Consider the following 14,765-nt stretch of genomic DNA (forward strand, 5'->3'; position numbering starts at 1 on the left):
GACTCCACCCCTGAGTTCTCCCTTCAACAGCTCTCCCAGCACCAAGGCCCAGCAAGTTAGGAGCTGGACTGGGGTCAGGTTTGCCCCAAGCCAAGGGTCCTTGACCCTTTGGAAGTATGTGAAGCCTGTGGACGCATTCTCAGTGAAATGTTCCTCAATGCATACAGCTAAGTTCCTGCAATTACGAAAGAAACCGCTGTATTGAAATGCAGCTATTGAACACTTTTTCCCTGAAACCAGACTCCTATTGAAATATTTTTAAGAAGCAATTTAAGATATAGTAATGTATGTGCCTCTGTGAAAGTCACTCAGTCATGTCCAACTCGTTGAGACCCCATGGACTATAGAGTCCATGGAATTCTTCAGGCCAGAATACTGGAGTGGGTACCCTTTCCTTTCTCCAGGGCATCTTTCCAACCCAGGGATTGAACCCAGGTCTCCTGCATTGCAGGTGGATTCTCTACCAGCTGAGCCACCAGGGAAGCCCATGGATACTGGAGTGGGTAGCCGATCCCTTCTCCAGAGGATCTTCCTGACCCAGGAATCAAACCTGGGTCTCCTGCATTCCAGGCAGACTCTTTACCAACTGAGCTATCAGGGAAGCCCTGTAGCCACACGTAAAATAGTAAACTCTAGTGGCAGGGCTAATGAGTATGATTTCATAGCCCTGATGAGCACAAACCATATTTCAAGAATAACAACTTTAAAGTATTATGAAAAAAGAATCTGACTTCTGAGGGAGATAAAACCGACACAGGAGTACTGACACTGCCGTAGTCGGGGGCCAGTATTCATAACTGACAAAAATATCACATTTCAGTTAAAGATAGAGGAGATAAAGATTTTTTTTTTCTATCCAAGTTTTAAAACTCTGAATTCTCCTGAAGCCCTTGCGCCAAGGAACAGTCATAGACCTAGACCAACCAACTTCTTGTTAGTTTACAAAGCACTTAAAGGGACATTACCTTGCTTTTTCAAATTGGTTGTGAGAACTTTTAAATTTATTTATTTTTGATGGCACTGGGCCTTTATTGTTGCACGCAGGCTCTCTCCAGTTATGCCGAGCAGGGGCTACTCTTATGGTGCGTGGGCTTCTCAGTGAAGTGGCTTCTCTTGTTGCTGAGCCTGAGTTCTAGGTGTGTGAGCCTCAGCAGTTGTAGCACACAGGCTTAGTTGCTCCACGGCATGTGGGATCTTCCTGGACCAGGGATGGAACACACGTCCTCTGTCTTGGCAGGCAGGTTCTTATCCACTGTATCACCAGGGAAGTCCGCATTACCTTATTTAGTCTTCACAGTAACTTGAAGTAGGTACCTTATTACCCCATCTTACAGATGGGGAAACTTGGAGCAATGAAGGTAACTTGGGAAGGCAGCACAGTGTGGGACCAGAAGGGCATAGGACTTGAATTTAGGATTTCTCTGCTAAAACCTTGGCTCTCCCTACTACACCAGCCTGCCTCACCTGAGCTGGTGAGGAACCAAAGGGCAGTGTCCCTTACTGGATGGCAGCACCCTTCCAGACAGCACAGAGATGGCTTGTCTCCTTGTGCCCACTCCTGTCTTGAATGCACGCTCCTGGAGGGGGCCCCAGACCTGCACAGGGACAGGTACACTGCACACACCCCTACCCATGTTTACTGAGTTGCAAGCGCATCATGAGTCAGAATTCAGGCCTGGGCTTTGGTCTCGCCCACCCAGAGCCTCCCAGCACACGCCACCGTTCACTACCTCAACACCACCCCCAGCTGTGGAGAAACACCACAGCACTACTCACGAGTCAGGTCTAAACTGTGGGCAGAGGTGCTGAGGGGCAAGTCAACCGCTAGATAGAATAGACTGAGAAGGCTTCCTGCAAGAAGTGAGCTTTGAGCCAGATGTATTCCAACTTGTAAATTATGAATCTCTCAAACACGCAATACAATTGGAATAATAGTGCAAAAAAAAAAAAACAGGCATAAATTCCCCCTGGACAAAGTATTTTACCCTACCTGAATGCACGCGTGTAGCTGGACATGTGGCATCATCTGAATGACTGGAATGTAAGACCTTGTAGACAATCATTGACACTCAGCCAGGAACAGTCCAGCATTGCCTCCCAAGATTGCACTGTCAAGATTCCCCTAGAACCATAATTACCATTTTTATATCCGAGAAAAGCAACACCCATTCCCTAACATACAGCTCATACTCAGATTTTCCCAGATGTCCTAATGTTTTAAAAACACAGATTCAAACAATGCTTGTGTGTTGGATGCAGATTGCAGGTGCTGTTGCCTGAACAGGAAGCAGATATTCCTCATGGGAAGGTCCTGGAGTCACTTGGCAGGATTTGAGTGGGAGCGAGGGCTTTAGCTGGGAGTTTGGCTCTGCCATGGGGGTTACTCCAACGCAAGGGAGGGGCAGAATCCAACTGGGCAAGACCACCTAACAGCAGTTCTGATGAGCCTTCTGGGTGTCTTTAGTCTTAATCAGACCACAGCTTGGCATCAGGTGCTTCCCAACACAGACTCAGGTCCCGGGGAGGCCCAGCGATAAGCCAAGCAGCCAGCTCTGGCATGGTCTGGTCTGCCTGCCTCTCTGTTTCTGCATTCCCTCCTTCCCTCTACCTTTCCCCCTCTCCCTCATGTCTTCCCTCCTTCCCTCCATCTCCCCCTCCGTCCCTCCTCTGCCCTTAAGAACTTAATCAGACCTGCTGGAGAGCCTCCAGGAGAACAGCTGGCACCCGTGACAGATATAGCTCCAGCAGAAGCCTTGTCTCTGTCAGAGCCTCCAGCCTGGGCTAGGAGGCAGGGATTGGGGGGAGGAGAAAATTCAAAACACCCCACCCCTCTCCACCATCTGAGAGCCCAGCCCCTGGGCCAGAGAAACTGAGAGCCCACTGTGCCTGGGACTCAGGCGGGATCCCTGCCCAGGCTCTGCCATCTGCCGTGGGCTGAGCACCCCGTTTCTGGCAGCCAACTTGGGTCAAGGGCACAGGCTTCTACCTTGGAAGAGGGCCCCCGCCCCATCCTGGTCTGCACTCTGGCTTCCCCAATCCAGAGCAAGGAGTCTGGGGGAGTCTAGAGAGGTGCCCACTCTGAGTCACATCCCCTCCAGGTCAGGCCTTAGGTGCTGAGATCCAGAAATCCTTGCCTGGACAGTCACCCGCCCACTTCCAGAGCTGGAGCAGGACACCTCCAGCCACAGCACAGTGGGAGCAACCTTAGGTCTGAGGGAGGCTAAGAGGCCCTGTTGGCAGGGATGTGGGTGGGCCTGGACATGAAGCTCAGCGTCTCCCTGCATGTCTGCAAGGCCCCTCGGGGTGTGGCTAGAAAGAGGGGACAGGCTAAGGGCCAGGAACAGGCTCAACCCACATCTCCACATACCAGCGAAGAACTCCACAGAATCCAAGAATTCTCAGCTTGAATCAGACCCTTCCAGTTGTTATGAAGGTTTATTTGACAAGGAAGGGAGAGAACGTATTTTATTGAATAGTTTGTTAGCTTAATTTGTAATTTGCGAATATTTAAACATATGGTATGCAAGCCTCCATCTGCAGCACTGCCCCAAGGCCCTTGCACGTGGGAGCTGTAGGCCTGCTGCTCAAGCCTGGTGCCCCCACCAGGCCTGGAGTGGATGTTAAGAGGACAGTTTTCCTGGAGACATAAGTTATCTCTAGGGTTTTCCCACCTCCTCTTTCTGTATGTTTCTCCCCACTGCAGGAAGACCTTCCGAGACCAAACCATTCTCCTTTCAACTTAAATGTAATCCCAGACTAAGAAGAAAAAAAATGCTCTTAAGGAGGGCAGTGCTTGACCCAAAAATGAATCCTTCAAAATGGGCCTTAGGAAGGGGGAGAAATTTTGGAATGGGAAGGGATTGTCTAGGTAGATTTCTAGCCCAGCTACACACACACACACACACACACACACACACACACACACACAGAGCAAGGACTAAAGCCCCACAGGGCAACTTTATCCGTTACTCTGGTATTTATTCAAACAAGTTAGAAAGCAAGTATCACTCCATTTATTATGGATGTCTGTTGAACACTGGGGCTTCCCAGGTGGTGCTAGTGGCAAAGAACCCACCTGCTAACGCAGGAGATGCAGGAGATGTGGGTTCGATCCCTGGGTCAGGAAGATCCCCTGGAGGAGGACATGGCAACCCACTTCAGTATTCCTGCTTGGAGAATTCCAAGGACAGAGGAGCCTGGTGGGCTCCAGTCCATGGAGTTGCAAAGAGTAGAAGAGGATTGAAGCGACTGAGTACACGTTGAACACTTGCTCTAGACCAGACCCTGTGCCTGGCTCTGGGGCCTGGGTAGGATGATGCTCAAGACCTGGGTCCTTGCTCTGGCTGGAGAGAGACACACAGGCCATCATCGTTCGCTGAGCCAGGTTTGACCATGCCATGATGGGGAAAGCACACCTGGGAGCCTGGTCAGGGAGGATCGGGAAGGCTCCTAAAGCAAACAAGAGTATGAGCTAAGAGCTGAGGTGGGGCTTATTCAGGAATTGAGGATGTACAAAGCCCTAAAAGCAAGAGGCAGCAGGGTGCATTAAGGGAATGGAGGGTGGAGTTGGGGAGGGTGTTAGGGGAACATAGGGGTAAGGGGAGGTTTGGTGACACATGAAGCTGAAGACGTAAACAGAAGCCACATGATGAAGGGCCTTGAAGCCACTTAAGGGGTCTGAGTCTAATCTTGAGGATAATCAGGAATTGTTGAAAGCCTTTAAGCACCCCAGGGTTTAAATCTAGGATGATGCGAAGATCTTCAATCTAGACCCCTTTGCTATTGAAGGCCTCGCTCCACATCACCTCAAACATCATCAAATGAATTCACATTATAATTATTTTATAATAAAAATGTAGAAAGAAGTTTCATTACTTCAATTTGAAATTTTTATTAATTTCAATTTTGTAGATCTCTACTTATATTTTGAGGCCAGTGACATTTTGGGGGGATGAGGGCAGACAGGTCCTTATACAGCTCAGAGACCCCAGGCACGGTGTTATGGTATCTAATTGATCTCAGGTAGCCTCGGCCTGCAGAGACTTGAAGCAAGGCTTCGGCTCCTGGCCAGAGATTGAAGTCAGGCCGCCGCAATGAAAGCACCAAATTCTAGTCACTAGACTCGTGGTCAGTGACAAGGCCGTGGTTCTTCAGCTTTGCAGAAAAGAACTCCCTCAAAGATGGAAAGTATTGAAACAAGTATTTATTAGGAGGAAAAGAGTATAGTTCATATGTATAGACACATGGACAGACTCAGAGAGAGAATCACTGAGGCGCACCTTTGTGGTAGTTTGAACTACTTTTATGGGGCATTTCTTCCAAGTTTCCTTTGGCCAGTCATTTTGGTTTGCCTGGTTCAGAGTCCATATCTGAACTCTGATAGTTTATCTCAGGATCCTCCCAACCAGGGATCAAAGCTATGTCCCCTGCAGTGAAGGCGCAGCCTCTTAATCACTGGACCATCAGAAAAGTCCTGACTTGCGTTCTTTTAAAAACACAAGCACTCCAGGAAAAAATAACACATTCAGTTACAACATCTCTCTGCCTGACTGATCAGATCCCTTGGCCTTAGGCAGAGATTCCTGGGGACTCAGGGCTCTCAGAGCAGAACCCACCCCATCTCTCAGCCTTTCCCCACGCTATTGCCCAACTACATGATTCTGGACATATAAAGCAGTGAAGACCAAGAAGAAAAACTGCTAACTGCCCCTGATACCAGTATCAGTCTGATGGTCTCTTCTTCCCTCCCAGCCTCCCAGAAGGCATCAGGATATGTAATCTGCAGCCTCCATGATGGTGATGCACTCAGACTAAGTGGAGGATGAACACTATTATATTTCTTAATTATGGTGGTTGCTAAGAGAAGTCATTGTTTTCTCCATGGGCAAGTAGGAAGCTTGATTTGTGTCATTCCCAGAAGCTACTGATACCCCACAATAATTTTCCCATTTGTGTTTGATTCCCCAACATCAACAGCTCATTTCTATGGGCTAACCCTCTCTGGTGCAGGGTGGCAAGAAGGCTGCCTAAAAAAAGATGTGAGTCTTCAGGAGGTGACGTGTGCCTCATCACCATGTTGTTATGAGTTCATTGAACCTCTTTTGTCTGCATCTAGAGGGTCTAGGCAGGAATAAGACCATTGCTGCATGCAAGGGGGAGCTCCTTGGAGAGGAGAAGGGCATAGGAAGGGGAGGCAAGCCTCCTCAAAGACCCAGTTCAGATTTTAGCCCAGGAATGGAGCTCACCTTCACTGTTGTCAGAGGCATGAACCCACTTCCAGCAGGCAGCAGGGCATGCCTGAGATGGCAGTACATTCACTCACTCACGTGTTCATCCATCATTCACTTATCCATCCATCTAGTCATTCATTCATTCACCAAACCTATACTGAGCAAGACCCAGTGGGAATATGATGAGTTAGGATCCTTGTCACACCTGACGCTTCTTGCACACATCTCACCTTGTACCGTGGCAGGAGCCTCTACCTGGGATATCTGCTCCATCAGTCCATGTGTCTGAAGGCTGCACTCACCATTCAGCCTTCTCTCGTCCACAAAGCTTTTCAAAACCCCTTTCATCATCCAGAGTCACTCCTTCCCCATTCCTACCCCAGCAATACTGACTCCATGCTTCACCAGTCACATTTACCCCTTTCCACTTAAATTATGGCTTTTACTCATCAAGTCTTGTATCTGCTGGAGAGCAGGGTCCAGACATGCTATCATGCTTGTTGTTCCTCCGCAGATGTGTACACTGTGCTTGATTAATGCTTTTGCCTGATGAATGATGAGTAAATGAATGAATGGTGGGTAAGTTGTATCATTTGCAGGACAGTATCAGTCCCAGACAATCTTCAGCTTTTTTCAGTAACATACTGGGGGCATTTCCTGTTATGAAAACATCTGTTCTGAATGTATGTGTTTATTTCCCCTTAAACCATAGGGGTAAGATTATGCTCAGCCACACAGCATTGTTAAAAGGTAAACTGAGGCATATTAAAAAATTTTTTAAGAGTTTATTTGAGCAAAAAAAAAAGTCTATTCAAATCTAGCAAATATCAAGGAGCTCTGAGGAGCTGTACCAAATGAAACACTTTTATAGTCAAAAGGGAGTGGGAACAAGGATGTTAAAGCAAAAAAAGCAAATTGGTTGCTGCAAAGTTATTATCCTTTAGGGGCTGGCAGAGGGCTATCAGGCAGATTACTTAACTAGTGCTGATCAAGTGATTCCTGTGAGAGGTGAAACTAAGTCTTGGTTTGGTGATGTGGGGCTTAGCATAAGGACTCCATCTGGGGCCTGTTGCTTTATTTTCAACAGTACATTTCCATCTTTGTTTGGAGTGACCGAGGATCTGGAAGCTCAATCATCTGGACGCTTTAGAGACGTTTATGGCCGTGAGATTATCTTACTTTTATGCGGTGCTGGGAGCTTCCCAAGTTAATTCACAACTGTTTCTCACAACACCACCACTTTGTCTTACAGACCTAGAAACGATTGCTCAGAGAGGTTAAGCCTCTTACCCGAGGCTGCCCAGCTGTGAAGGGGGAGGTCTTCTCACTCGGGCCTCTGCTCTCCCCGCCTCACCCCGTTCTCCCCACCTTGGCTGACAGAGGGGCTGAGGAAGACGCACCCCTGCCCGGCCCGGCAGGGCCTGGGGGCCATGTCCCTGCTCCCGTGGCTCCGGGGGAACGAGGCGCCGCCGCGACCGGCGTCGCGGAGCCCGGCGGAGATGGTGCTGGAGACGCTCATGGTGGAGCTGGCAGGGCAGATGCGCGAGGCTGAGCGGCAGCAGCGGGAGCGCAGCCACGCGGTGAGGAAGGTCTGCACCCGCGTGGACTACAGCTGGCTGGCCAGCGCGCCGCGGCCCGCCTACGACCTCAGCCCCGGCGAGAGGCTGCAGCTGGAGGACATCTGCGCCAAGATCCACCCGGCCTACTGTGGGCCCGCCATCCTCAGGTAACTCCCCGCCGTCCTCGGGTAACTCCAGACATCCTCAGGTAAATCCAGACACCCTCGGGTAACTCAGGTAACTCCCCACCATCCTCGGGTAACTCCAGACATCCTCAGGTAACTCCAGACATCCTCAGGTAACTTCCTGCCATCCTCAGGTAACTCCAGACATCCTCAGGTAACTCAGGTAACTCATCATCCTTAGGTAACTCCCACCATCCTCAGGTAACTCCCACCATCCTCAGGCAGCTCCAGACATCCTCAGGTAACTCAGGCAACTCCCCACCCTCCTCAGGTGACTCCCCACCATTCTCAGGTAATTCCCACCATCCTCAGGTAACTCCCACCATCCTCAGGTAACTCCAGACATCCTCAGGTAACTTCCTGCCATCCTCAGGTAACTCATCATCCTCAGGTAACTCCCACCATTCTCAGGTAATTCCCACCATCCTCAGGTAACTTCCACCATCTTCAGGTAACTCAGGTAACTCCCCACCTCCTCAGACAACTCCAGACATCCTCAGGTAACTCCCCGCCATCCTCAGGAAACTCCAGACATCCTCAGGTAACTCCCTGCCATCCTCAGGCAGCTCCAGACATCCTCAGGTAACTCAGGCAACTCCCCACCCTCCTCAGGTGACTCCCCACCATTCTCAGGTAATTCCCACCATCCTCAGGTAACTTCCACCATCTTCAGGTAACTCAGGTAACTCCCCACCTCCTCAGGAAACTCCAGACATCCTCAGGTAACTCAGGTAATGCCATCCTGAGGTAACTCCCACCATCCTCAGGTAACTCCAGACATCCTCAGGTAACTCAGGCAACTCCCCATCCTCCTCAGGTAACTCCCCACCATCCTCAGGTAACTCCCACCATCCTCAGGTAACTTCCACCATCCTCAGGTAACTCAGGTAACTCCCCACCTCCTCAGGCAACTCCAGACATCCTCAGGTAACTCCCTGCCCTCCTCAGGTAACTCCAGACAACCTCAGGTAACTCAGGTAACTCCCTGCCATCCTCAGGTAACTCCCACCACCCTCAGGTAACTCCATACATCTTCAGGTAACTCAGATAACTCCCTGCCATCCTCAGGTAACTCCCACCACCCTCAGGTAACTCAGGTAACTCCCAGCCCTCCTAAGGTAACTCCAGACAACCTCAGGTAATTCAGGTAACTCCCCGCCATCCTCAGGAAACTCCAAACATCCTCAGGTAACTCAGGTAACTCAGGTAACGCCATCCTCAGGTAACTCCCACCATCCTCAGGTAACTCCAGACAACCTCAGGTAATTCAGGTAACTCCCCACCATCCTCAGGTAACTCCAGACATCCTCAGGTAACTCCCCTCAAGGCACCGGGCAGGGACATTCCCAGGCTCCAGAAGTGCGCAGCTGGAGCCCCAGGGACTAATAATCTCATGGCACTGGAGCCTGGGCCTGGATGAGCAGGGATCCGTTACAAGGAGCAAGGCAGGAGGAAGAAAGGGGCCACAGTTGCCAGGTCAGTGCTAGAGGCTGAGGGAGGCAGGAGGCAGCTCCAGAGGCACGTGAGCTTTTGCGGTATTTTTCAGAAAAGAACCCATGTTTATTTGCAATAGAAACCACGGTCTGGGGGAAAAAAAAACTATTAGCAAATGTAGTCTGTGTTCTGTTCAGGGTCACACCAGGGAACCAGGTATTACATGAACTTGCTAGCGGTGGTTCTTTCTGGAGCTCCAAGCCAGAGAGACCTTGGAGAGAGAGGATACAGCTTGGGAACACACGCAGGAATCCTGGAGGACCTGGGGCCCTGGCGAACCGCACTCCTGGCTGCAGCGCAGACAGGAAGTAGCCAGGAGCCTGATGAGCAGAACCAAACAGCTCGCACCCTCAGCCACGAGGTGGCGGGGAGCTACGGAAGGACCATCACAGGGCGGTGACACCACCGGATGTACATTTCTGGGAGATCACGCTGACCAGCGAGGCCAGAAAAACCCCAGTGGGCTCCCCTCACTACATCGATAACCAGAAGCAGCTACCAGTATCTTTCCCTATGTTAGCGCGTTAATCTCACCAAAAAAAAAAAAAAAGTAGCTGTGACCCCAGTTTACAGATGGGGAAGCTGAGTCTCATGGAGGCCAGGAGTGGCAGGGGTGGACCTCAGGATGGGCTGGAGCGTCAGGAGGTGGCGTGGATTTCTGATTCAGAAGAAGTGGGCAAGTGGAGAAGCTGGGAATTTCCCACTGTGGGGGCGGGGGGCTCAGGGACGCCCTTGGGGTCGCGCGCCGCTGCACCCACCACACCCCTGCCTTGTTTTCCGGCCCCCGGCACCCAGGTTCCGGCAGCTGGTGGCGGAGCAGGAGCCAGAGGTGCAGGAGGTGTCCCGGCTCTTCCGCTCGGTGCTGCAGGAGATCCTGGAGAGGATGGAAGAGGAGGAGGAGGCGCAACGGCTGACGCGCCAGTGGAGCCTGCGGGCCCCCCGAGGCAGCCTGGCCACCTTCAGGAGCCGTGCGCGCATCACCCCCTTCGCCAGCGACATCCACACCATCTCCGAGGACGTGGAGCGGGACACGCCGCCGCCGCGGGCCTGGAGCTTGCCGGAATTCCGGGCACTGAAGGAGGACTGATCCTGCTTCCCCTGCCCGGGGCGGGGCTCCCTCTGGGAGGGTATGATAGACCTGGACCATCCAAGTCCTGGAACCTTCCCACTCTGCCCGGACCCCGACGTGGGGCCAAAATGACCGCCCATCCCAAGATATGCCTGTAAGACAGAGCAACCCCTCCCCACCGGGCCTCTCCCACTGACCACCAGGCCTGGAGTCAGGAATTGGAGCTGCACCCAGAGCCCCCTGCTCCCCTGCGCAAGTTGGCTGGAGCAGCCCTTTCCCTGCCCCTTAGAGATTTTTTGGGGTCTCAGCGGACAGACCACCGCCTCTTCCCCATGTCCTGCTTCTGTCTGGAACGGAAGAGTGGCCCTGCCTTTTGCCAAGTCATGAGTTCTCACTCCAACTTAAGGATGTCCAATCACCCCCACTCCCTGGATAGTGATGAGGGACGACCCGCTGGCTGGTGGTCATTCTCTGCTGGTGACTGTTGTGCACCCCACGACAGCCAGTGGGTCCCAGCCTGGTGGGTGGGCAGAGCTGGAAGGAACAACCAGTCCACTCTCCTCAACTAGTGAGTGAGGAAACAGGCTTGGAAGAGGGCAGGATTCTGCCACCGTTAACTGCAGCCTGATCCCCTTGGGCGGTGAGCTTGTTCCCTTACACACGTGTCTCTGCCCCTGAATCTGTGAGTCCTGGACTACAATGGGACAAGCCCAAGGGCTGATCTCCACCTGCCTGTGGTCTGACCCATCTCTTACCTTGGCACTGGTGTAGGGGTCTGTAGTAGCTCGGGGGCAGAGGTGGGTTGTTATTACCCCACCCCACAGTGTCATCACGTGGGAGGGGCCAGTCCCCAGCAGAAACTTCCAGAAGCTAAGCTTCAAGGCCTTCGGACTTGCTGCTCCAGAAAGTCAGGTGTTTGACTCCAGGGTCCCTTCTCTACCTGGTTGTGCCTGCTCTTTGACTTTCTTCAGAGAAGTGATGTCCAGACTTGTAACTGACCTCAAGGTACCCAAGTGAAATATTCCAGAACCTCCCCACAGGCTTCACTGTCGTTCCATTTCTAACCCAGTTAGAGCTTGGTGATGGGCATATGATTATCCAGTGCATGGATCAACAGTGGCAGATGTGGAAGTCCAGGCAGCCTCCCCACACACTCTGGGCTGAAGTTGGGTGGGTGGGGGATGGGTGGGGAACATGTCTGGCCCCAGTTATCAGTGTGTGCTCAGAAAATGCAAGTGGGTTTTAATATTGTGTGCACTAAGTCACTGCAGTCATGTCTGACTCTCTGCCACCTTATGGCTGCAGCCTGCCAGGCTCCTCTGACCAAGGGATTCTCCAGGCAAGAATACTAGAGTGGGTTGCCATGCACTTCTCCAGGGGATCTGCCTGACCCAGGGACTGAACCTGTGTCTCTTTTGCCTCCTGTAATGGCAGGCAGGTTCTTTACCACTGCCTGGGAGGCCCAGGTCTAAATAAAATGCCAGAAGGAGACAATTCAACAGTGGGGGGAGATCTGTATATTCCCTGACCAAACTTAGTGGGAAAAAGTTCTTTTTATGATCTGGTTTTGGATATTTTCACTCAGATCTGAACAAGAGAATTATAGGATGGTGGAAAACCTCTCATCCAATGCTAATAGGATGAAAGAGTTAATTGACTTATGAACACGATTGGTGAAAGTTGAGAATCACTTAAATAAACCAACACATCTAAAGTACCTTACATATTCTAAGACATAAAGACGTTCGTTCACTTGCTAAACTTTTAATGTAGACTGAAGCTGTGTTCACTTTTCTGGTGACATGTGTGGGTTGTCTGATGGGAGTTCTGCACTTACGTTTTATTGTTTGTGTGTACTTTAATCATAACAAGAACAACTGGTAAAAACAGATTTTGGCCTCTTATGAAAACCCTTCCTGCTCACCTCAATCAAGACAGACTGACCCCCACCAGCTTCAGACCCTAGTCACCTACTGGAGGAAGTCCCAGCTGGCGACACTCAGACCCATAAGTTACTCCTCTGGATTCAGGTCATTAAGTGGAGTAATGAGACCTAAATTTCTGTTTTTATAAACCCAGTGACAACAAATGAAAGAACAAAATAGTTTGAGAGTCTCCTTGTGAGTGTGGTATCTGGAGGAGATGGGTTGAGTCTGCTCCAGACTGGGTAGTTTCTTTGCACTCAGCTAATGCCACTGGCCACTAGAGGGAGTCAGTGGGTGTGGGAACCACTTCCTGATAACATTTTCTTTTGCTGAGTTGTTTCCGTTTTTCCCTTGTTTCGCCTTATGAACATTTTCAGGTACAGAAAGGTAGAGAGGAAAGTGTATGGAGTTTCCATATGCCCATCACCAAGGCTTAAAAGTTAACATGTTGCCATATTTGCTTTTCTACTTTTTGGTGAAGTATTTAAAAGTAAATCCTAGACATCATAGTATTTTGCCCCTGAATACTTCAGGATGCACTGCAAAGGAATAAGAAAAATTTCCTGTGTAACTACAGTAGAATACTATCACTCCTCCCCAAACTAACAGTAATTCTTTAGTATTATCTAATGCCCAAACCACATTGACATTTCTCTAGCTTTTCCCAACCAATGATCTTTGCAGTTTATTTCTTTGAATGAGGCTCTAATCAAGTAGTTTGTTTTATTCTTGGTCATATAGTGTTTATTTAATTCCACAATAAAGTGTTGGTTAAAGAGAGTGCTTATGAAACATGAGTGTTAGTGTGTGGTAAGTTAATGATGGCACATAAATGATAACAATTCTGCAAATCAGCCTAAGGATGCTCTTTACTCAGATCCTGTTTTATTCTTCTGATTAAAGTTCTTCCAGAGCAACCAAGATTTTCTAATATCTTGAAAAACAACATCAAAAATAATAATGACAATAATTTGTTAAAGTTAATTTGACTTTTCATTTGGTGAAAATACTCTTCACATTTATGTATCTTATTTTTTTGAGACATTCATGCAAATGGCAACTGTAAGCCTTATCCTCTTTTCCTCATTTAGAAACAAAACACTAAAATTTGTCAAAATAACTCGAAAGAAATCTCAAGAATTCTAATAGTAGGTAATGAAAAAATTATCTTTTAATGCCATCAACACATAGTGAAATTCAGTCTGTCATTTTTTTTTCAGGATAAAGCACTATTTGTATATTTATTTAATAAATTCTTGTATAGCTAAATATTGTCAGTCTGTCTTATATTCATGTGTTTCTCTAACGAAACACAATGTGTTATTTGAAAATTCATTCAACCTAAATGACAAATCATTTTTAGACAGCTATTTAAAATCAGTTTAACACCTTCAATCATTTGTTAAACAGAGAAACTGGCATCTGTTTCCTTATGAATATTATTATGTATTATATCAAGTTAGCCTTATTATATTTAGTAAGATGCTAATCTAAAAATAAAAACAATGACTAAACATCATGACTTTATCATAATCAAGGCAGAAATAGCAAGGTTACTTTTTAAAGTTTCTAAGAATGTCCAAGGGTTTTTTTTTTGTTTTTTTTTTTTTTAACAAAGGAAGGCGTTTAGGAACTGACCAGAGTTGGGGAGTGTTCTCTAGCACATCTGATTGTGCTGCGTTCCAGTTCCAGTTCTCTTGCTGGAACAAATGCAGCATTCCCAGAGCCCAGCAGTTGGCAGTCCTCCAGCCGGATTCCACTCCGGAACAAGCCATTCCTCTCCATGTAGCCAGAATCCTGAGGCTAACAGCTTAGAAACTGCTTTTGGCTCCTGCTTGCTGGTGGGGGGCTGGGGGCCTCTGCGAGGCTCTCACCAAGTATCCAGGATCCAGAACAAAGGGCAGCATGGATTGAGGTCAGCCTTTCCTGGGTAGAAAAGAAATCAAGCCAGTAGGCAAAGAAGCTGCTCCAACGTGTGACTTCATGGATGTGAGAAATACATCTTTTACCTAAATGAGCTGGTCCAACAATATTGCTATGAATAGAAATGGCTTCTTCATCAAGAAAATTCCTTTATTAACCTTTGAATAAAGGTTAATCCAGGGCTTCCCTGTAGCTCAGACAGTAAGGTATCTGGGTTGAGAAGATCCCCTGGAGAAGGGAATGGCAACCCATCCAGTGCTCTTGCCTGGAGAATCCCATGACAGAGGAGCCCAGTGGGCTACAGTCCATGGGGTCGCAGAGAGTCAGACACGACTGAGCGACTAACACCACTACTACTACTGACCTTTGAATGGTTTACC

General features: G+C 49.1%; 1 protein-coding gene and 1 non-coding gene across 2 annotated transcripts; one reads left to right on the forward strand and one right to left on the reverse strand.

Moving 5' to 3' along the window:
- Positions 1–528: 528 nt before the first annotated feature.
- Positions 529–601, reverse strand: TRNAS-GGA (transfer RNA serine (anticodon GGA)). Its single transcript has one exon. It is a non-coding gene; the product is annotated as a tRNA-Ser (tRNA).
- Positions 602–7,482: 6,881 nt separating this feature from the next.
- RD3 (RD3 regulator of GUCY2D) lies at positions 7,483–13,238 on the forward strand. Its single transcript, XM_069544970.1, has 2 exons — positions 7,483–7,956; positions 10,264–13,238. The coding sequence occupies exons 1-2, from the start codon at positions 7,661–7,663 to the stop codon at positions 10,553–10,555; spliced, it is 588 nt and encodes a 195-aa protein (XP_069401071.1). The 5' UTR covers positions 7,483–7,660; the 3' UTR covers positions 10,556–13,238.
- Positions 13,239–14,765: the final 1,527 nt, after the last annotated feature.

Source organism: Ovis canadensis, chromosome 12 (assembly GCF_042477335.2).
Source record: "Ovis canadensis isolate MfBH-ARS-UI-01 breed Bighorn chromosome 12, ARS-UI_OviCan_v2, whole genome shotgun sequence".
In the NCBI taxonomy this organism is placed as follows: Eukaryota; Metazoa; Chordata; class Mammalia; order Artiodactyla; family Bovidae; genus Ovis; species Ovis canadensis.

Excerpts from the sequence above, each read along its gene's own strand:
- RD3 (XM_069544970.1), top strand. The coding sequence starts at position 7,661 with ATGTCCCTGCTCCCGTGGCTCCGGGGGAACGAGGCGCCGCCGCGACCG. Across the intron at positions 7,957-10,263 it reads TGTGGGCCCGCCATCCTCAG|GTTCCGGCAGCTGGTGGCGG; the intron begins GTAACTCCCCGC and ends CCCGGCACCCAG.